This window comes from Eurosta solidaginis, chromosome 1 (assembly GCF_040869045.1).
Source record: "Eurosta solidaginis isolate ZX-2024a chromosome 1, ASM4086904v1, whole genome shotgun sequence".
Taxonomy (NCBI): domain Eukaryota; kingdom Metazoa; phylum Arthropoda; class Insecta; order Diptera; family Tephritidae; genus Eurosta; species Eurosta solidaginis.
Genome location: NC_090319.1, coordinates 192,422,323 through 192,446,803, shown reverse-complemented (window position 1 = coordinate 192,446,803; position 24,481 = coordinate 192,422,323). Strand labels below are relative to the sequence as shown.

The 24,481-nt window shown below is 42.6% G+C and overlaps 1 protein-coding gene across 3 annotated transcripts in view; it reads left to right on the top strand.

The window, feature by feature from the left end:
• The window catches only part of Cad96Ca (tyrosine kinase receptor Cad96Ca), a 2,297,709-nt gene that overhangs the window by 1,297,337 nt on the left and 975,891 nt on the right, over positions 1-24,481 (top strand). For all 3 annotated transcript variants that reach the window (XM_067760060.1, XM_067760059.1, XM_067760061.1), the window contains exon 7: positions 2,324-2,463. In XM_067760060.1, coding sequence (XP_067616161.1) covers positions 2,324-2,463 — 140 coding nt within the window. The remainder of the gene's footprint in view (positions 1-2,323; positions 2,464-24,481) is intronic.

Below are 24,481 nucleotides of genomic sequence, written 5' to 3'. Positions count from 1 at the left end.
CCTATTCGAGATTAAAAAAAAATAGCTTGAGATATGCCGATATGGATATCAAACGAAAGGTATTTCACTCCGCATTACAATAGGGACATTTTTGAGTGGGGTTGCCATTTGGGGTTGCCACCTATTCGAAATTAAAAAAAAATTTCATGAGGTATGCCGATATGGGTATCAAAAGAAAGGTATTTCACTCCGAATTACAATAGGGACATTTTTGAGTAGGGTTGCCATTTAGAGTTGAGGTAGTTAGACGAAATAGTATTCTACTTACTCATATTCTATTAAAGCTTTAAAGAAAAACATTAAAGTTAAAAATCTTCGTAAAAAATCGGACACATGATTCGACTTAATTTTCTTAATTTCACACACGCTAATAAAATTGAAATGCAATATCAAGGCACCGTGGCAAATTCTAGAAAAATATATTTAAATGCACATTTTTGGCAAATATGAAATGAATAATTGCAATTTCTCACAGATTACTATTAGAAAGATTTCTCACCATAGCAAAAAGATATCTCACCATGGTAATTTGCTACCGTTGAACACTTGAGGCATATGTTCAATTTGAAAACGACATCTAACCATTTAACCGCTTACCAACAGACGGCGCTTAGGGAAGTAAGTTGACATTTAATTAAACTAACTGATAGTTGTCATATCTGATAGTTGTCATTCGTGAAATTTACAAGTTTTTGGAATGTAATAAAATTGTGCGACTTTCATAGTGTATAACTAAAAAAATGTTTGAAATTAATAACTCGGCGCATGAAGATACTCGACCTAAATAACTTAGTTCTCGATCTCACTAATTGTCATAACAATTCCTTATATTATAGGCTGGAATTACCCATTTCAAATTTTTCATTCCAGTTCATTTTGCGGTTAGTGTTTGATATGTTTTAAAACCTATTTTTAAGGAAATCAAATATTGGTAAGTAAAAATATATAATATTTGTACATATAAAAAAAGTAGAGTTTGATTAATGATGACATGTTGTGCGGCATACTCGAAAATTGCCGCGCAAAGCTCAGTCGCCCAGGTACTACATGTTTATTGTAGTAATTATTAAAATGTTGTGAGGATTCTGAACCTCCGGGTTTTGGGTCCTCACAATATCAAATATCAAGAGAAATCATCTGTTCTATCAATAAAACATCTATAAAATTACATGCGCTTGAGCTGCCATCTGGCGAATGTTAGCAACTGCCTTCAATGCAGTGTTAGTTCTAATCAGATATTCACAATAGTACCATAGTACAAATAGATTTCTTTGTGTGCTGTCAATAATTTATTTTTAACAAATTATTTTAATAAAATATAGCTAAACAAAAGCACTACGACCAATAATGTCCAAAGCTCGCTAATAGCACGACTCCTCATCTTTACAACCAAAACTTTATTTATAGATTTGGATTCCAAATAAGAGCGAAAAAAAAGCAGCAATTAGAAATAATATATAAGTTTGTTTACACATATGTTTTTCTCCGGTATTGTGGCCGTGGTATAGACGTATACTGGTCTGCCATATCGAAGGTCCCGTATTCAAATAACGGCAAAATTAGCATCGAAAAATTATAGAAAAGTGTTTTTAAGTGGTGTCGCCCGCGGAAGTAATATGGCAAGCCCTGCTACCCATCTGCTTTAGCAGATGCTGTTTAGAATAGGCATGAAATAAATAGATATCTCTAAAATTGTAGGAAAAAAAAGCACCACACTAATAATAAAAGGACAAGAATCCCCTCTACCTTTGTGACGTCAGAGGTAAATCGATCTTAATTATTATCTTTATTATGTTTAGGTGTTGTTGTCATTATATGCGATACTTAAATCTCTGTGGTGAAATTCACTAATGTTTCTAACGATTTTCGTGATCGATATAGTAACCAAATTTTAATTGATATTTATTAAACTCTGATCAGCTTTTTCGCTAAATTATAGAAAATAATTTTAAGACTTTCAACGGCGTTACCTTGGCTTCCATTATTCCTCCATTCAAAGTAATAACCTCGTATGCCATGTTGTCGTAAGCGAAAAATCGTTATTAAGTCTCGAAAAATCGTTAATAGTGAATTTTACCACTGATCATAGAATGACTTTATGATGCACACGCGAAAGTTTTCATGTATTTAGTCGTTTGATAGAGCAATGTCCTTCTTTTTAGGTTTTTAGGAAAAGATTTATAATTTGGACCAGGAGCGTTAAAAATAAAAGTGTTTAAGTATTAAAAGTTAACTCATACCAGTCATTGTAGTTTTCTTTCTGGCCGCAAACATATAGTATCAAAACAAAGAAGTCGCTCTAAAAATTAATTTTGAATTTCAGGTTATGAAGTCCCTTGGTCCTCATATAAACGTCGTTCGACTACTTGGATGTTGTACTAAAAAGGATCCGATTTTACTTATTATTGAATTTGTTAATAAGGGGAAATTACAAACATACCTACGGAACTCACGTGCTGAAAGGTGAGAATGTTGCAAAACGTTTTTTAATATTTTAATTTAATACTCACTAATCATTCAGAAATTTACGCTAAATAGAAATTAATAATCGATTTTGACCTCAAATAGAAACACAATTGGATCTTAAGATCCGAGTTGAAATCTATTCACAAATTTGATAATAGTAAAAAAATACGTACACAGAGGCCGCCAAATTAAAATTTATTCAAAAGAGTTAAATTCACACGTCATTTTAAATTCAAAATCCACCATTTACTTTCTCGGTCCTGCAAATTGCAACATATTTGTTGGAATTTCCACTGTTGAAAATTTAATTAGTGCATTTTCTGACAGAAAGAGTGGAAACAATTTTACAAAACTAAGTCCATATATTCTTTTTTTCGAATAACTAAAAAATTACGATAGACTAAGACCTGGCTCAGTACGAGGATAGGTAAACTTGAATTGAGTTTAGCACTTCCACCTCGTTCGATAACATAAAATTTTGCTACATATCTAAGTTTAAGTGGCCGAAGTGACAGGGTTAATCATTTGTCAACTATAACTGGAATTGAAACTGGGCCTTAAGAATGTATATCGACTCATACACAATCTTTATTATTTTAGAAATTTTTACAGGCACGTTAGATAACTAGTGTAATCTCTATTCAATAAAATTGCTAGAAACAACTAATTACGCCTGCTTTTTCAGTGTGCGTTAAACTTGACCAGAAAATGGAAGTAACTTCATGATAAGCTACAAGCTTGAAACTTGGAATATAGTTCAGAACCCGATGATAATGCAATAATAAGAAAAAAAATCGATAGGTGGCGCATCGATCGAAATATTTCAAAAAATCGTATTTGTGGCCCGATTTGGTTAATATTTGGAAGACATAATACATACATGAATATAACGCGACATATGAAAAAATCGCCGCTAGGTGGTGCAAGGATCTATATATTCAAAAAAATCGTATTTGTGGTCCGATTTGGCTCATATTTGGAACTCATAATACATACATGAATAGAAAGCGACCTATGAAAAAAAATCGCCGCCAGGTGGGGCAAGGATTGAGATATTAAAAATACTCGTATTTGTGGTCCGATTTGGCTCATATTTGGAACAAATATTACATAAGTACAGTCCTGTAGAAGTGACATCAAAATACTTTGGAGTTCGAGGAAGGACAAGCATACGTGGCGCAGAGTCGGGTCAAGCCTTTGGAAGGATTATGTATTGAGGACTTATATTGTAACAAATTGTCAGGAAAGAGTCCTTGTAATAATGAGTCACTAAATGGTTTTATTGGCGGCCACCGTGGTGTGATGGTAGCGTGCTCCGCCTACCATACCGTATGCACTGGGTTCGAACCCCGTCAAAGCAACATCAAAATTTTAGAAATAAGGTTTTTAAATTAGAAGAAAATTTTTCTAAGCGGGGTCGCCCCTCGGCAGTGTTTGGCAAGCGCTCCGGGTGTATTTCTGCCATGAAAAGCTCTCAGTGAAAACTCATCTGCCTTGTAGGGAAAATCAAGAGGAGCACGACGCAAATTGGAAGAGAAGCTCGGCCTTAGATCTCTTCGGAGGTTATCGCGTCTTATATTTATTTTTTATTTTTTAAATGGTTTTATTGAAAACAATATTTACATGAAGAAATAATAATACTAAAGTCTAGAAAATAATTAGGTAGGTCCTAGGTACTAGTCATCACACTCCTCATCAATCTAGGGCGTTGATCAGACAATTAAATAAAAGCGTTGGACGCGTAAAATTTCTATTGATAGTCATATATAAGAACAACTGAACTTTAATCAGGTTATGCTACGCCTCACATTTTTAGAAATTTCACGCGAACAACGCTTTTATTTAATTGTCTGATCAACACCCTAGATTGATGACAAACTCGATGGTTTTCCTACGCCAGAACATGCTACATATAGTTGTCAGTGGGAAATCATGGTGTTTCCAAATCGAAGCCACATATAGACAACGTTTGGCCTTGTGACTTATTGATCGTCATTGCGAATGCTAATCTAATTGGGAATTGAATGCGTTTGAATTCAATTGGCACATCGGTAAGAATCATAGGAATTCGTGGCAGTAATATATTTTCGCCTTGAAACTTGCCATTCAAAATGATGGATTCAATTACGTTTTTATTAATTAATTAATTTTTGAATGACTAATTGTGTACCATTGCATAGCCGTGGTGGGTTCAAATTACGAAGCAGAATGACCGGAGATCCAACCTTCAATTTTAAATGGTGGGGTGGCATGCGTGGTAAATCCAATGAATTTAAAAACTCAATTGGCAAGTTTAAAGATTCGTCGAATTTTAAGTTTTAACTCATTGACATCCAAATTTTTTGCTGCTAAAACCGCTCTTTCTGCCAGCCACTTATGATTTCTATATTGTGTTTTGACATCGGGAAATATGTTGTCGATTAGAGTACTTTGCGAATTGACGATCGTACAGAAGTCCCTCTGCAATTTTATGCATCCAGTATTTTCATGTACATGAACTTTTTCATCACCAATATCTAACAGTTAGGTTAGGTTCACGTGGCTGCCGTCCACATTGGAGCGGCACACTTAGGCCTTTATAGACCCATTGTGAAACCACACGGATTTGTTCCTACTCTCCTAATCAGACCACTCCGTTGAGTTTATGAAGGTAACTAAGCGTCGTGTATTGACCTCAGCTATATCAGTCAGATCTACGAGAAAGATCTTGCCCATAAAACGTTGCCTTCTTCTACCGAGCGCTGGACATTCACAGAGTAGATGCCTAACAGTTTCAGGTTCTTCTTCGTTGCCGCAGCTTCAACAATAATCATTAAACGGAGCGCCAATCCTTTCCGCATGCGGTCCAATACAAATATGACCCGTAAGAAGACCTACAACCAAGGAAATATCCCTCTTACGAAGGGTGAGAAGCTCTCGCGATCTCTTCTCATTCCATTCCGGCCATGTGAGTTTTGCCGTGTGGCATCTATCATGATGTTTCCACCTGGCTCCCGATTCCATCAGTAGAGCCTCCTTTATCTTGAGCTTGCAGGTGGAGAGCGGCATACACAACCTCTTCCAGGATAGCGATAGTGGAAGGGATGTACCCTTTCTTGCAAGCTCATCCGCCATCTCATTACCGGGTATGCCCTTATGTCCCGGAACCAATACCACATGCAGAGTAAACTGTTCAGCCATCACGTTAAGTGATGTGCGACAGCCTACTACAGTTTCAGAATTAGCTGTGACAGAGTCAAGGGCTTTCAGTGCTGCCTGACTGTCTGAGAAAATATAAATGTGTTTCTGAGAGATTGCCTTCTCCCTAAGGCAGTCTACAGCGTCTTGTATGGCCGCAAGCTCGGCCTGAAATAAGCTACAGTGATCCGGAAGGCGAAACGATCTTTGTATCCCCAATTGTTCCGAATAGACACCCCCTCCGACCCTGTTATCCAGTTTAGATCCATCTGTGTAGATCTGATTGCTGTTAGTGGGCCAATCAGAGTCATTCGCCCACTGTTCCCTCTCAGGGATTAATATCTCGTATCCCTTGTTAAAGTTGGTATGTGGTTTGCAGAAATCTGTCCATTCTGGTATGCAGAATCTGTCGAGAATTTCAGTATGTTTGCAGTGCGACCACGCGGTTAGTTTCCTCAGCCTGATAGCTGCACATGCTGCATATTTAATGCCTACTATATCAGTGGGTAGTAGGTTCAGTATAACATTCATAGCCTCCCTTGGCGTTGTGCGGATGGCTCCACTTATGCATAGTAGTGCAGATCTTTGCACCTTTTGAAGAGCAAGAACCGTCGAGGATTTATTCAGGGCGGGCCACCATACCGCCACCCCGTATAGCAATATTGGCCTAACTATAGCCGTGTATATCCAATGTACTATCATGGGGGACATATCCAATTTCCTTCCAATTGCCCCTTTACATGTGTAGAGGGCAACCGTAGCCTTACGGACACGTTCCGTGGTGTTTTGTGTCCAGTTCAATTTCTTATCAAGTGTGAGCCCTAGATAGTTGGTGGACTCACTTAACTTAAGCACTGTGTTTGCCAGCACTGGAGTTGAAAGACGTGGAATCTTATACCTCCTCGTAAAGAGCACCAGGCCCGTTTTATTTGGGTTCACACCAAGACCATTATCAACGGCACATGCTTCGACCCTTCTTAATTCCACCTGCATCATATCGCAGAGCGTTTGTGGAAACTTCCCACTTATCACCAAAGCAAGGTCGTCAGCATATGCTATAGGTTTACAGCCCCTCCCCTCCTCCATGTCCCTTAGCAGCTAATTCACCGCCAAGACCCACAGCAGAGGGGATAGGACTCCACCTTGGGGAGTTCCCCTACTGACGAACCTGCTCACCGATACCCCTGCAAGTTCTGCCTGTACTACCCTGCATAGCAGCAATTGGTGCACAAGACCCACCAGCTGAGAATCGATGTCCAGATCAGTCAGTACCTTAATGATTGAGTCAGGTTTAATGTTATTGAACGCTCCTTCTATGTCTAGGAAGGTTGCCAGGCAGTATTCCTTGAAGGAGAACGATCTCTCTATATACGATGTAATTTCGTGCAATGCCTTTTCGGTTGATTTATCCTTCATATAGGCGTGTTGTGCTTCAGAGAGTTGGTCATTCACTGCCTCCCTGATATGTGTTTCCACCAGCCTCTCCATCACCTTTAGTTGCAACGAAGATAGACTGATGGGTCTGAAGTCCTTAGGCTTCGCGTGGCATGCCTTGTCTGCCTTTGGAATAAATACCACTTTAGATATTTTCCATATACTTCGGATGGGATTTAGTGCCACGACACCTCCTATTATAGCATATAGCCAGCTAGTGCTGCATTCCAGTGACTGTTGCAGTTGTATAGGTGTAACTCCGTCCGGCCCTGGAGTTCTGAATGGTTCAAAAGATTGGATGGCCCAAGATATCTTCTCTCTTGTAATTAGGTTGTGCAGTATAGGTTGCACTGTTGCTTGTGTCAAGCTTTGTGTATCCCCTGGTTCGTTCCTAGCTGCACCTGGAAAGTGTGTATCCAGCAGTAGATCCAGCGTTTCCTCCCCAGTTTCGGTCCACGAACCATCATGCCTTTGCAAGCATCCTGGGGCCGTATTAGCCGATCTGGAAAGTACTTTCCTGAGTCTACTCCCTTCAGACACTGTGTCCATGTTGCTACAGAAATCCCGCCAGGGGGATCTTTTGGCTTTCCTTAGCTCAAACTTATAATTTCTAAGATCTTCTTTATATACTTCCCAATGCTGCTCATCGCCAGAGGCTTAAGCTGCATTGAAAGAGGTCCTACTTAACCTGCGAAGGTTTTCTATTTGTGAATTCTACCATGGTGGTTTCTCTTTACCCCTTTGAATTCTCTTGGGAAAGACTTTATCTAGTGCCTTGCGGCATGCCCCCGTGAAGTTATTTACCAATCTTTCCAGTTCTGGTATGCTACCTGGTGTTTCGGGTACGCTCTCAAGTGTCAATATCTTAACTAGTTCCCTATTGTATTCTTGCCAATTTGTATTTTTAATATTTCTGATGTCAGCGCTCCGCTTTTTCACCAAGCCTAAGTCGAATTGGATGAACGATGGTCAGAGAATGAGTGGTCCTTAAGGACCCTCCAGTCTCTGACCAATTCTTTCGCATCTTCTGAGACTAAGGTGATATCGAGAACTTCCCTTCTTGTTTTTGTAATAAAGGTTGGTTCAGTTCCCCTATTACTTATGGTTAGTCTAGAGTTTAGGATGAAATCAAAAAGTAACTCACCCCTTTCGTTTTCGTCATTACTCCCCCAGGTGGAGTGGTGCGCGTTTACATCTCCTCCAAGTATTAGAGCACCTGATGTAGCTTCCACCAGCTTCCTGACGGTCGATGTCGGCACCGTCTGCTCATGGGCTAGATAAATTGATGATAGCCTGATTTGACCCATACTCAGGCTCAGGCTGATCTTTGTTGTGTCTTCATCACTAAATTGAGGAAGAAAAAAAACATTAAACTTGGTATTAACAAGTATACACGATCTTGTCTTTCCCGAGGTGCCACAATTTACCAGTGTGTATCCGGTGGACTTGAGTCCGCAAATGTTTTGTCCTACCACCCATGGCTCCTGGATGAGGACAATATCAGCTGCTCCTTTAGATGTCAGTCGGAGCAGCAGTGCAGCGGAAGCTGCTTTACTATGGTGCAGGTTTATCTGGAGGACCCACACCAACATCGCACACTTTCTCTCCCTCCTTGAGCGTAGAGTTTGCCGCATCTTCCATCATCAGCTCCTCCTCTGTATAGTGCAAGTTTAACCCGCCTATCGCCATGGATGAGGTAGACGAAGCGTAGCCGTCCCGCATATCCGGCTCTCCCCCATCTGCCTTCGTAACACCGTCCTCGTCGCTACATTCTTCTTCTTCTGGCTCCAACTCGGATGCCATGTTCCTAGCGGCGTTGACGTCGTTACTGTAGACCCTTACAGTCACGGTGTCTAAACCAAAATTTATCTCGCCTCCAGTTTCCCTCAATACTGTCAGCGATTCTTCATTCAGTAGGAGGACAGCCTGGCGTGTGGCTCTGTCCCCCTTTTCCACGCTGATAACTCTCCAGTTGGCGGCTGGCAGCGTTGGGTTGAGGATCCTTATCATACTGAGTATCCTCTCTGGTTCAGCTGGTTTTGCCGGTAGCCACACCCTTACTCGTAGTCGTGACGGTATGTCTTTGAAATCGACCGCCCTGAGCTTTGCTCCAGGGTAGACTTCACCTACAGACTCTACCGCCTTTTTGTATATGGCTGCGGACCTCTCGTCTCCGCATTCCACCACTTTGATACTACCCTGGAACCACCCCGCATCCTTGCATACCGGTGGCGGTCCAGGATTGCGCATAAGAACGTCCAGGGTGATATTCGACAGCTCGCTTTTCACCCATTTCCATTTGTCTTTATTTATTGCGCCGTCTTCCTGATTGTCGTCAAGGACCCCTAGCAGGATTTTGTCCTTAACCAATTCTGCAAAAGAGCGCCTGTGCACCTTCGGCCTCTTTGGTTTGGTAGGCACTACTTCCGCCGACCTTGCCCTTTTGGTTGCCACTTGTGGCCCCCTTTCTTCTGCCAGACGAAAATCGGGTATCACCTCTTTCGCCCATTGAATCTCTGCCAGTATTTCTCCTACGCTGTCGCTTTCCGCTCTACTCTCGAGGTCTGGCATACGTGCGGATCTGGTTAGGATCCTTACAGCCGCTCTCAAGTGCTTGTATCCAACTTCACTGGGCTTTGGCCGCTCACTAGGCTTCGTGAAGGCCGTGGGTGTCGGGGGTGGGCCACGCGGGGCCTGCGCACCAGCTTCAACCGAGGCTGCATTCTGCATACCTGCTGCGTCTCTGCTGGTGCCAGGAGTATCCCGGAGAATACCCCTTTGCCCTGGCTCACTGCCTAAAGTTTTGGTTGGGGAGAGGATTCTTACCCGGCATCGCCACTGGTCTTGAACCATCCCCTTTTTTAGCAATATTCTGGCGGTTAGAAAGACCCTGCATCGCACTGGTCACCGTTATGGTGGGCAAAAGCCCTCCCGGCCTTTGAAGAGCGCCGGTCTCTTTTTGTTTTTTTGTATTTTTGTTGCTTTTGTTCATGTTCGCACGAGTGGCGGAGAAAAGGAACGTCCACCCGGGCAGAGATCCGCAATACCCGGGTAAGTTCTCCATACATCCTGGTGCGACCTGGTGCCAGGAGGGCTCCGTTCCCGACTGGGCTATTTAGGGGCACCCAACCTGGCTGATCCTCGGCACGGAAACGCATAACGCCTTGATCCAGCCCCCGAGAAGGAAAGGAAACAGGAAAGAAGGAGACAGAGAGAAAGAGTAAAAGAAAGAGGGAGAAAGATATCCCAGTAACCATGGTCAAGAATCATTTCCGTACAGCCAGGCTATTAATGAGTCAGGCACACAGCCCTGATTCCTGATCTTAGCTGGACACCGTCCTGACATCGTACAGGCTCAATACTGCAGTGTCCATTTCCAGTCGGCACCCTCGTGGAGGGTTCAGTTGGAGATTTACGCCGACCCTAACAGTTGTTTCAAGAAATTTTCGGCGGACGGATCCTGAATCGTTTGAACACGCATGTTCAACGTCAGATGTATTTTTTCAGCATTGCGCCATGTTTTTAAGCATGCGTTAATTTCATCAGCGTACGACGAACGTGGAATAACGGGAAGGGTTTGCCTGAAATCACCTGACAGGAGTAACAAAGTTCCGCCAAATAGTTTATCATTGTTTTTTATATCTTTCAATGTCCATCCATCCATGGCGGCCACCGTGGTGTGATGGTAGCGTGCTCCGCCTATCACACCGTATGCCCTGGGTTCAACTCCCGGGCAAAGCAACATCAAAATTTTAGAAATAAGATTTTTCAATTAGAAGAAAATTTTTCTAAGCGGGGTCGCCCCTCGGCAGTGTCTGGCAAGCGCTCCGATTGTATTTCTGCCATGAAAAGCTCTCAGTGAAAACTCATCTGCCTTGCAGATGCCGTTCGCAGTCGGCATAAAACATGTAGGTCCCGTCCGGCCAATTTGTAGGGAAAAATCAAGAGCAGCACGACGCAAATTGGAAGAGAAGCTCGGCCTTAGATCTCTTCGGAGGTTATCGCGCCTTACATTTTTTTTTTTAATGTCCATCCAATGCCTCAAGCGAATATTTGTGTGCCATAGTGCATTCATCCCAGATAATAATTGTACACTCTTTCAGCACTGTGGCCCTGGACGACTGTTCCTTTATTATGCGCATTGCATAAGGGTTATTTTGGATGTTCATGGACAACTTAAATGCTAAATGCGCCGTTCTGCCTCCATCTAATAAAGTGGATGCAATAGTTAATGCGATGCAATTTCTTGATCGTATCTCGGTAATAAGTAGCGAAATAAGGAATGTTTTGCCAGTTCCACCTGTGCATCCAAGAAAAAGAATCCCCCTTGCCCTGCCGAAACCCTGCCAGCATAATGCGGCCGTAAATTATTTGTTGCCCATCATTTAATAGTGAAATATTGCGACTAACAATGCTTGCCATTTTTGAAGTGTCGTACAGTAGTTCACTATTCATATCTCTATTGAGTAAATCAGATACACTTCGATTTATACTACAGAGTGGTGTACAGTTAGCTAAAAGGAGTCGCATGCCTACATTTTTTGAACCAACGTCAAGCAGTGCGCTTGATATCACATTGAGCTCTGAGCATTATGTTTTGGGATATAAAGGCCACTCTTCTCCTCCTATGCATATATCAGCTTTAGCGTCCCCTAAAGAGGTTAAAGAAGGGGAAACCTTTAGGAACCCTAATGCATCGGGCTGGTCGGAATTTCATAAATGTTTAGCTGGAAGACTTTGGCAGCCTAAAGAGATTACCATAGTAGAGAAGTTAGAGGAGTGCAACAACTTCTTAGCTGCAAACTGCGAACAGCAGAGCTTGACTTCTGAGAAGATTACAGGGGAAAGCAAAGCCACCATTGTGGAGTAATGAGTTGATTATTCTTAGAGGGCAGGTGAAAAAGAATTTTGCTGTTAAAAGTTGCGGGAATCAAGGAGTGCTGGGACAAATAAAGAGATCTGTTGACGATCTATTAACATGAAATCAATAGGATTTCATGGAAAAAATTCTGTGCACACATAGAATGTTACATCGAAACAGCGAGACTTAGGATAGTCGTATCCAAGGATATGCAGCGAAGGGGCAGATAAAAAGGACGACGGGGAATGGTCACATAGTATCGAAGAGTCCCTTGAGGCATTACTTAACACGCACTTTCCCTCAGGAGTTGATGTGGAAGAGTTATGTAACAACTCTATAAATCTAATACGAAGCGAGTGATTCCAGGATTGGTGACAAATACCAAAATTGAATGGGCAGTAAAAACTGTTGGAAAGTTCAAATCGCCAATTCCAGATCGGATATTCTGTGCTATGCTACGATGGCAGGTGGAACGATTGTAGAATGGCTTAGAAACGGCTGGAGTATTCTTCATACCGAAAGCAGGAAGAACTTGTCAAAGTTGCAAGGCCACGGAATATATTCTTAAGACGTCTGAGCACCGAGGCATCCCAAAAGACAATTGATTGATGTAGTTGAACCTCCAACGTACATAAGAAGACATCTGCATAAGCCCTATGACGAGATCTGGTGTAGTATGATCCGGAGCAACACGAACGCAGAGTCAATGTTTTCCTTCAAACTCAGGCTCCCGCCTTTGCAGACATCGCCGAAGAAGAATGTACACTTCCGAAGGATATGCGCGTTACCCTGCCCCAACTTCGATTCCTATGTATGGCCCCAGCCTGTTGTATAATACAAATCATGTATTCGTCTCTAAAGTGGAACAAAAATCTGTAATAGCAGGAACCATATTGAAACAGCTCGATTCCTTGGACCTCCGTTAGAGGAATTTATTTTAAGTTTCTTGGTGTTCTAGCCTATTAACCCAGGCGAGGGATTTGTACCGCTTCCCAAGGCAGTCGGTTCTATGTACCGGAGCGACTCGGGGTTTTTCCCGACCAAGGACTGTCATTTCAGTGTGACCCCATTTAATGTGTTGTGTCCCTCCCACAAATTGTCATCCTCCCAGCAGCTCCTTGCAGCAGGACTGCTCCATATTCTCTTACTTCGGGAAGGCATCGAATCCAATCCGGGTCCGTCTCTTGACCCCGGTCCTGAGAAATGGTTTTGCTGCATCTGCCGGAAAGGAATCTTTTTAGGACGGTCATACTCTGTCCAGTATGTCTCGTGCAAGGGATGGTTGCATCGGACAGGTTGTTCTGGGCTTGATCCCAAAACCCGACGTCCACGTAACTTGTAAACATCTTTTGTGGCTCCTTGCTGTTCACGCCCAAGGGCGTCCCGTAGTCTACGCCTAAGCGCCCCCACTACCTTCCAGCAGACCCGCTGCTCAGCAAGCCAGAAAAAGTACCCGCTGATGCTCGCGCCCCACGGCGCCAACAACTCAAACAGCTGCTACCACTCATAACTACTACCTTCGTAGTAGAGTCGGTAGCAATGCTGAGCATCAGCCCCTGCCCCCGTCTTCTCTACCCTTCTTTTCTGGCAGCCATCGTGCAGGTCAGGGAAACAGACTCTTAGTCCCTACCTCCTTTTGCACCGTTAGCCAGCACAGAATATATAGGTTTGCGACATCCGCCCAATGCAGCTCCTGCCTTGGGTGGTGTCACTTTCCTAGATGTTCTGGTCTCCGCGACGGCGACCCCCCGACGGGTTTTATCGCGCCATGTTGCCAGGTCGCAAACCAAAATCATCCGGGTACGCCAATGCTTGCCCAAGGACGCCCAGTCCCAGGGCCACAGCAGCAATTTCGTCCTGGGCTTCCACAACCCAGGCGTAGTCACCCGTCACTTACCCCCAGAGTGGCGGCGTCTCCCCTTATGCACTTCAGAATTCTGCACTGTAATGGACTAACTGGGAAGATTACGAAGATAGTCGATTTCATGAAGCGGCACAACATCCGCATTGCTGCGATTCAAGAGACTAAACTCACAGCAAGATCTGCATTGCAGACCTGCTCTGGGTATAATGTCCACAGGAAAGACCGCGAGAGCGGAAATGGAGGCGGCCTCGCGTTTATCATACACCACTCTGTGCAATATTATATATTTGATCCTGGCATCGACCGCAGGGACAATGTCTTAGAACGTCAAGGCCTATCTGTCCGGTCAGGCGATGCAAACCTAGAAATCATCAACATCTACATCCCTCCTGCCACCTGCTGCCACAAAGGGAGCGTGCCTTCCGTAAGGTCATTGAATCCGCCTCGGCACGTTTCATTCCCGCCGGGAGAATTCCCGAAATCCGGCCCACTTCCCGGCGGAGGCCGCAAATTTAGCGAGAGAACGTGACCTTATAAGACAGCTTGATCCAGGCAACCCCCAAATAAGGGATATAAACCAACGCATCAGATTGCTTGTGGACGAACAAAAGCGGACGAAATGGGAGGAGTACCTAAGAGGTTGTAACCTCTCTACCGGTGTGGGTAAACTTTGGTCCACCGTAAAGGCCCTATCGAATCCGACTAAGCACAAAGACAAAGTTTCCATCGCCTTTGGCGACAAAGTGCTGTCGGATGCGAAAAAATGCTCGAGCGCTTTCTGCCGACAATATATAATGCATCCTACGGTCGACAAAGATAGACGGGGAGCCAATATACACGCACATAAACACAAATTCAGCGCGTCACCAATCACCATCACCGCTAAAGAGGTTGAGGACGACATTGGTCGTGCTAAACCATCCAAAGCAGTCGGCCCAGACGACATAGCCATGCCGATGCTTAAAAGCCTAGGGAAAGGGGGTTTCAAATATTTAGCGCATGTCTTCAACCTGTCTCTTTCCACCTTTGTCATACCCGACAAGTGGAAAATGGCCAAGGTGGTCCCGCTACTAAAGCCTGGGAAACCAGCTAACATAGGTGAGTCGTATCGTCCGATATCTCTCCTATCGCCAGTAGTAAAGACGCTTGAAGCCATTTTGCTCCCTTATTTCCAAGCAAATTTGCAGCTAGCCTCTCATCAGCATGGCTTCAGAAAACTCCATAGCACTACCACCGCGCTAAATGCCATTAGCATCCAGATAAATTGCGGTTTAAATCAATACCCCCACCATAGAACAGTACTCGTAGCGCTAGACCTATCAAAAGCTTTTGATACGGTCAACCATGGCTCGTTACTGCAAGACCTGGAAGGGTCTACCCTTCCCCCATGTCTTAAAATGTCGACCGCAAATTATCTGGGTTATGCAATTTAGAAACGAAACACCAAAACCAAGGAGAATTAAACAAGGGGTGCCACAGGGTGGTGTCCTATCCCCACTTTTGTTTAATTTCTACATATCTAAGCTACCTTCACCACCGGAAGGAGTCACAATCGTTTCCTACGCCGATGGCTGAACAATAATGGCCACAGGCCCAGGCCCAAAGATCGATGCGCTATGCAATAAAATAAACGGCTACCTCCCTGATCTCTCCAGTTTTTTCGCCTCGCGAAACCTGGCATTATCACCGAGTAAATCTTCCGCGACCTTATTTATAACATGGACGTCCCAAATGTCGACCATTTTGAACATCCACGTCGATGGCACTACGCTACCGACTGTCCTACACCCCAAAATCTTGGGTGTGACGTTTGATCAGGATCTACATTTTGGTGAGCACGCAGTCACAATTGTTCCGAGAATTCAGAGCCGTTACAAAATCCTCAAATCCCTCGGGGAAAAGATAAAGAAACGCTCATGACTTCATACAAAGCAATTAGCCAGCCGATTACGTGCTACGCGTCACCCATATGGTCGCCAAGCCTAAAAATTACCCACTGGAAGAAACTACAGGCCTGCGAAAATACTACTCTCAGAATCGCCACGGGCTGTCTTCTTATGTCCCCAGAACATCGTCTGCATAATGAGGCGAGAATACTCCCCATCAGGGAGAGAAATGAGATGCTGACCAAACAGTTCCTGTTGAATACCCAGAAACCGGAGCATCCCAACAGACATCTGATTGATGAACCAGCACCGCCTAGGGGCTTAAGGAGTCATCTCCGTAAGCATTTTGAGGAAATACGGCACCTGAGGACCCAGCCGTATGAAGCGAAAAAACACAAGCAGGTCCTTGGTGAACTCCATAAACAGGCAACGACCCTTTATGCCGGGAATTGCCCGGTGAATCCAGTACTTAAAGAAAAGTATCCAAAACTCGCGGAAGAGGAACGCATACTCCCCAGGGAAACGCGTGTCACTCTTGCTCAACTTCGTTCTGGATAATGTAACAGGTTAAACTCTTACCTATTCAGAATCAACCCCGACATACAAAATGTATGCCCCGCTTGCAATGTGTCCCCACATGACACCAACCATCTCTTTAATTGTAATGTGGAACCAACGCCTCTAACACCCCTTTCCTTATGGTCCACCCCTGTTGAAACGGCAAGTTTCCTAGGACTCCCGTTAGAGGATATTGATGACAATTTGTGATCGGTCGCGGCTGTTAGGTGGGGCGAAACATTGCTACAACAACAACAACAGGGATTTGTACAACAAAAATAAGAGCCATACATGGACGGACGGGAAAAAGACTACGCCGCTTAGTTCTGTTGATGATAAACAGGAAAATGTATATTTGCGCTGCTCTCTTCATGTCATTAAAAAAATTCGGTATGTCCCACTTAACGCCAAAGTCGGGGAAAAAGGTGTCAGAAAAATTCAACTTCGACAAATTAATATTCCCCAGTTGGACTAGGTGAATCGTCCAGGTGCGAAGACCTGATGGAAGTAAGCTGAATGCTGGTATGAGCAAATTATGACCATTCATGGTTAAATCGTACAAATTAAAAAAAAAAAAAACTATAAAACCGGACAAAAAAATGCATACCAAATATTCGATCTATTTTATTTTTATTTTTTATCGGGCAATTGTAAAGTCAAATATACTAAATTTTTTGTTTGTATATTTGGTTTGGCATTACCACAAATTTTTTGAGAGAGATTTTAAAATTTTTTTAACATCAAAAAATCATTACGGCCGCCGAAAAGGGAGAATTTTTTTACCTTCCTATATTTTTATCATGAAGATATCATATATAAGTAGACTCAAATACATATTTAATAATAATATTATTATAATACATTAGTAATAATATACATTAATAATACTAAGATAGTCAAGTTTGGAAAAACATCCTCTCCATACGAGATTATAAATGTAAGTAATTCTAACGGAGTTTTAGGTTTAATTTCTTTTCTACTGCGAACTAATATTTTGCAGACACATACATATTTCGATAAAAGTTCTGTTTCATCGAAATCTGTATTATAAAATTCACCCAAGTCCTTACAATTTCGTTGTTATTATCCCTGTTTAAAAACTTCTAAGAGAAATCCAAATATAAAATTAAGGTAATTTAGTCGTATAAGTCTTGTACGTATTTTTTGTTGGAGATGATCGAGAACGCTTTCCATTGGCGAGAAATTTCACATTCTGCGGTAAGACCAATATCTCTAGCCGATTTTGCGGCGCCTCCTTTCACGTTTTACTATATCAATATCCCATTTTTCAAAAAGAGACTTCGCTTTTTCTATTGTTTCTTCACAGAGACTGTCTCGAATTTCGGATTCACGTTTGACAGTTTTTGTTAAAGCATTTTTTAATAATTCCAATCGTAGCGTTGATCATGAGAAAAAAGATATATGCTTTCAATTATTCAACAACCTGTCGCAAGTATTCCGGATATATGCATGAACTTTTTAGTATAGAAAATTTTTTCCAGAAATCAGTTATAATAAAAACACAAACTATCCAGGAAGTTCTGCTTTGCGGACCTTTTGACGCCCCCTGCATGTAGCGCCCGGCGCAAGATGTCCCCCCTCGCCCCCTACACTACGCCACTGACAAGGATACTTCCTTAACAAGGATAATATTTGAGAAACTTTTTATTCCGGGAAGTGGACCAGGGACCGACCTATCTCAATATATATATTTCCTCTGTTCGTGTGGTTGTAACTGAACTCTTCCTGCACGACTGGATCGATGTGGTAAAATTTTGTATGTGTTCAAGTGGGTTTGAGAATGCTTTAGATTCACAGTTTATTTCGGGAAGTTGACCAGGCACCGACCAATTCTAAAAAAATCTTATTTATGGCGCCTTTCGCATGAAATACAGTACAAGTGGTACCTTTGACAAAGATAATGTTAAAACAAAAATTATCTCTCCGGGAAGTGGACCAGGCCGGCCTGGTCTAAATAAAAATTGTATGTTGCGATTTTTTGAAATTTGGTTTACTTTTTTTTCGGGAAGTCAACCAAGGACCGACCTGGATACGGTACTGCCTGTTTATGTGACGAGGAACGGTGACAAACAGGCATGCTTGTGAGCCCTGTGTTTAGGCCCGAAGGCTAAATTTCTATTAACTCGCCCCACCCTAATTTCACTACGTAATCGACCACCATTCCACCCACATGCATGTATATGTGTACATATGTAGCGTTATGTTGTTCGTACACATATTCATGCATCCCGCGGTTCAACGGTTGTCCTCGACGAGGCAACCACCTACTTTTCCAGCGATCGTTGAGCGAAACCGCCGTCCCGAGGAGCCCCGCCACTTAATCATTTAAATAAGGTAAATTATTTGTTCTAATTATCTTTTAACTAAATCAAAAGCATTATTATAACGATTATTATCTCGCCTTCCTTTTTTATTTTATTCACACATTGTTCAAGCGCAACTGTGGTGCCTCCGATCACCTCAATTGTTCATGCTCCATCTCCCCGGTAAAGGAACCAACGCCTATAAAAATACAGTCTATAAGATATCAATTTGGAAAAACACAAGCCCGTACAATCCAGTAAAATCTGCACTAAATTTTAAAGGCATTTATATATGAAAAATAAACAACAACTCCGAGAGAAAACGTTTTTTGGTGGTACTACACAATCTGGTCATTTACAAGCCTCATCAAAACAACAAACACTCTATCAAGCACTGCCACATCAAAAACTCCACGCAAATGCTACGTAAATGATGTATATTCCTTGCCATTTTTTTTTTTTTTTTTTTTTTTTTTTTTGGTGGTTGATTTATTATTTAAATATTATTTTGCGATACATTGGTTGTGCCCGAGTTGATAAAACAAAAAAAATATCTTATCACGCGCACAATAATTTAGTCTCACAATACATAGCACTGGTAATTTTCAATATTTCATGACGTTCTCCAATATATCCCGCACTTTGCACTTGAACCACAACCCCGTATAAATAAATCGCCACAGATATTAAAATATACATATATTTTAAGTGCGGGTGTGTAGTAAGTCACATTAATATACACTGTTGTTTGTTCTTTTTTTGGAAAAATCAGACCAGACGACCAAGTGTGACCTAAAGAAATAAAAGCGCTCACAGAAAACACCATTTCTTAGAAGGGTAGGAATTTAGCCAGGGTAGTTTGCTTTTAAGTTGTGCGGGAATAGTTTTTTTGTAAAATGGAAATATATATCAGACTAGCAGAGGGAATAGCTGAGTTTGAGACAGAATACAGCCTTATTCCAGAGGAACACAAGACCAATGCGATTCATCAAGAGGAGGTGCGGTCGTCACGGAAGAAGGCCTTGAAGGCCTATGACTCCATAATGGGATTAGAAGACCTATCTAAGGATGACATTCATACCATCAAGAAAAATCATAGAGCATGTTATGCGGCATACGTGCGATGCTTATCGACAATAACTGCTGAGGCAGATAAATATAAAATAGCGGAAAAAATGTTCCATCCGACCAGGCACCTCTAGAACATAATATCCTTCTTCCACCACGCCTTTTGTGACATGTTCATGGCCATCTATATCAGAAACAGCCGCCTAAGCCCAGTGGATAAACTATTCCATTAAAAAAAAAAACCCAGGGCGAGGCAAAGGATATAGTAGAAAAGTGCCCCCTTACAAACGAAGGTTTCGAAACTGCTTGGAGGGACTTATGTGAGCGATACGAAAATAAACGTATCTTCGTACACATATATCAAAACTACAGATCCTATTTAATTTAAAGAAGGTAGAGAATGAATGTAGATCTATTAAAAAATTACAGCGGGAAATCAACAATTGCCTCTTGCTCTCAAGAGTCATAAAATTGATATTTCTAATTAACGTGACCTACCTGTAAACTACCGGAAAGTACATTGGCTCTATGGGAACAAATCATAGACCACAAAATGGATGTAATGGAAGTTCTTATCAATTCGGTTTTAGACACTAGAAACTGTGTCTGGGTTCATTGGCAATAACACATAAAATCAACAAAAGCCACCGAATACTCGCCATACAACCAAAACCACCACAAAAAGACTTGGTTCCTTCCAAACGAAGGTATCAAAGCCATGTGCAACATGTGGAAATCACCTGAACACAGACTTCAGAATTGTCCCCGATCCTGGGGTTTGATCCCAGTAGAGAGAATCAACTTCATCAAATCCACGGGGGGATGCCTGAACTGTTTATCCCCAGGACACACAGTGAAGTGGTGCACTAGTTCCTACAACTGTCTCAAATGCCACTCTCATAAATATACGCTCCTGCATGCGGACACATTTCTGCAAACTGCAGCGGGCAATCCATTTAAAAATGTGGATAATATCCCAACAACTTCGGCACAGGCGCGAAAAAAACAGGAATCGGGGCAACCAAATTTTTCTGCGAAGTAGAACGTAAAATCGTGTAGTGCCAATTCAAACACAGGCGTGCTATTAGGAACTGCTCGCATACACATTCACCATAATGGTACCGACTTCTCCGCGCGGGCGCTAATTGATTCAGGGTCTGTATGTTCCTTCATGACCGAAAGACTGTACGCAGAATCAATTTGCCGGCGAGGAAAATGCATGCCCTAGTTTCAGGCATCAGCAATGGAGTATCTGCTCAAGTTAGATAAGCATCCAACATTGAACTACCACCAGTGGATCCATGTTTCAGTTTGACTACTCCGGTTATTATTTTAGCCAAATTTACTGGGAATCTGCCATCTTGCCATATCAACCCCATGACAATGCAGGCGTTCCCAGACTTGGTTTTGGAAGACAAAGGGTTCTACGTCAACGACCTCATACTTGGTGGAGACATATATCCCCAAATTATAGCGAGCGGCCTGAAAAATAATGTACTTAATACACTTCTAGCCCAAGAGACGGTGTTCGGTTGGATACTAACCGGTCGAATCGAAGCACCGGGTCCAACGAAGAGCATCGTGTAATTCTACAGCGAGGTTGCGTTGGACAACCAACTGAAAGCATTCTGGGATTTAGGAAATCTGCCAAAGAGCAACAGCATTAATGCAGATTAAGCCTATTGCGAAAAACTGTACAGAGAAACAACAAAAAGAAATGAAGGTGGGAGGTACATAGCGTCTCTCCCATTCAAGCAAGGGTTATCAGAAAAAATTAAGTTTAGGAAGATCCATTAGGCGCGCATGCTCGCAATATTTTCGAAACAAGTCTCGGGTAATAAAATATCCGGATTAAGGGAAAAAACCAGCAGTATAGTCGCGGCAGATGACACCAACTATTACTTTCTGCCACACCACGCTGTTGTTAAGGCAGAAACCATAACGATAAAAGTCCGGGTCGTATTTAATTCCTCAAGACCGACAGCTAATGGGACGAGTCTAAACGAAATTCTCCTACCTGGCCCAGTACTACAAACATCTCCCGATTCTTGTTCTACGTTGGAGACTCTATCGATATGTCTTCAACAGTGACATTAAAAAAAGTTATAAGCAAATTTGGATGGACGCCAACCATACCAAATTTCAGAGGATTCCTTTCCGAAAAGACATTGATGTACCAATAGGCCTCTACGAGTTAAAGACGGTAACATTCGGAGTTAAGTGCACTCCATACCTTGCCATCAGAACACTTTTACAACTGGCTGTCGACGTTCAGAATTCCCATCCAACAGCATCTAGCAATCTGCGAGAATGCATGTACGTAGATGACGTATTAGCCGGAGGACACACCATCGTATCGACCATTAAGGGAAGGTACGAAATCCGACCCCAGCCTGTTAGAGGGCTTTAATATACTCGCGGTGGGTATGCCTGTCTTAAGAGGCGACTAAAATACCAAACTGATTCAAGGGGTTGTGTTTTGCAACACCCCTCAAGGGGTTGCCAGGCAATATATAGCTTCTCCAACCCAATTGTCAACCACACCTACCCGTGGCGAATCCTGTTTAATTAACAGCCGAGACCCTGGCAACCCCGAACTCCTGCTGGATCTAGGGGATGGAAGGGCGGGATGGCCTAGAAGGTTTCATGTGGTGATACCAAATCGTTCCCGAGATGGTTGGGCTAGTACTTTTATGGTGCTTGTTACCGGAACGTACCGGATCTGCATCCAGCAAAGGACCATCAACATCGATAACACTCCCCAAGGCCTATTGCTACAACAACAACAACATAGGTTCTTCAGTCAGCGGGCTTTCCACTTCGTAATGGACATCAAACTTGGAGACAGTTCTCGAAGGCATCCCGAAAACTGATCGACTCAGCGAAGACTTTCTGGCGTTCGAAGCCACCAGCACCGTGAATGCATTCGGCATAAGATGGAATGCTCACTCCGCTGCTTTCTTTTATTTTAAAGAAGGATCACTGGAGGATCGCGAAAATTTAATTATGCGAGCAATATTGTCAGCAATCGCTAAGCTTTTCGAACCCTTAGGATGGCTCGTCCCAATGGCCATAGTGGCAAAAATAGTAATGCAGAATATTTGTTTAGAAGGCACCGGGTGGGACGAGCCTGTCGCCAACTACATTTGAACGGTGGAAAAACTTCACCCAACACTACGGCGAAATAGATAATATCAGGATACCGCGGTGGGTAAATTTTTTACCGGAAGACGACATAGAAATATACGGCTCCTGTGATGCTTCCGAGAAACCATATGTTGTAGCGGTATACATGCACATAAAAAGGGACGATCAGGTTTTCATACATTAACTCCTAGCAAAAACCAGAGTAGCTCCAGTGAAAATCATCTCGCTACCACGATTAGAACTCTGAGGCGTGGTGCTGCTCGACATGGTCGGTAGCAAGGACTGGCGTCACGTGGGTTCGGAATCTAATCCAATGGATATAGGAAGCATAGGACTACTTGCGCCAGATTTGGTCAGCAATTAGTTGTGGTAGCTGGGACCTTCTTGGCTGCAAGAAGACAATTCCAACTGGCCAGCGCAGATCAAAAGGATATTCTCGACCGATTTTCAAAGGGCTTTGAAAGTCCTATCCAATGTTAGGAGATTTTTTTAAAGGACTGATAGTGTAGGCAAGAAGCCTAACTTTTCCGCATTTAATTGCGACCCCCTCCTTAATGCAATTGTTTAATTTCCAGCCACCCACACCATCGCCGTCACATGTATGTGCATGTATGCACGTGTATGTGTATTTTTTGTCAGCACCCATGCACATGCATGTCGGTGTTCATGTGTGGGTGCCTTTCCCCTCCAAAAACGGAGAACTTTTTGGGGTCAACGGTTGCCGCCGGCGATACAATCGGCCTCTTTGATTTCAGCAGCCATCCAGCTCACACCCCCAGCGATCACGGCCGTTTTCTCAACACGAAGGTAATATCTTAGCCCCTGTATTTTATCTTTGTAAAATAAAGAACATACTTTATAACGAGAAATTCTCGCCTGCTCTTTATTTTTTCCCACACGCAATCCTTTATCCGACATCGAACCCGGTGCGCCCACCTACCGTCAGAAGCAGACGCACCCCGGCCGAACATTTGGTCAATTCGAGCCGATAAAATAAAATACAGTCCAGAGAACATAAGCCACTAATGATATCGTCCAATTCACACACTAATCATATCGCGTCCATAAGTGAAATATTCCTTGCCTTAATTTTTTGTTATAATAAAAAAATGTATATTCTGTGTGCCACATGAATAGTGATTTGTGATTAACCGCGAAAAGTGTAAAAATTTATTGATTAGTTTCGGAAAAAATAAGTGCAAATGCAAACATTGACGTTGTGTTATAATCCTTGTGACTATCTGGTCTGTCCCCCACCAGCGGTAAGGCTGTCCAGACACATCACAAGGAAGAGGTGCCATAACCTCACATTCACCTTAAAATCTCACGATATTCGATTGCGACAATTTTAAATTTTTTGTGTCACTTTAATTCTCATTAATTTAATCAATACAGTTTTTGTTACACAGTTCTACACCAGATTTCTTAAACTCTTACACTTTCCGGCGAGTTTTATAGAATCAGCGCGCGCACTTGTTTAAAAATAAAATTGAACTTGTAGTGGCGAGTGGCCAATTTATATCACACATTTGTCATTGTTGTTGCTCTCCTCTTCTCCCTGGTTTTCGGCACCAAATCAGCTGCAAAGGCAGTAAGAATAAACAAATTCAAAAGAAATAAATGAAGTTTTTTGCATTTTAATCGGTTTTGGTTGGGTGATTCGCTCAGTTTTAATTTGAATTCCTTTTGGTATTAA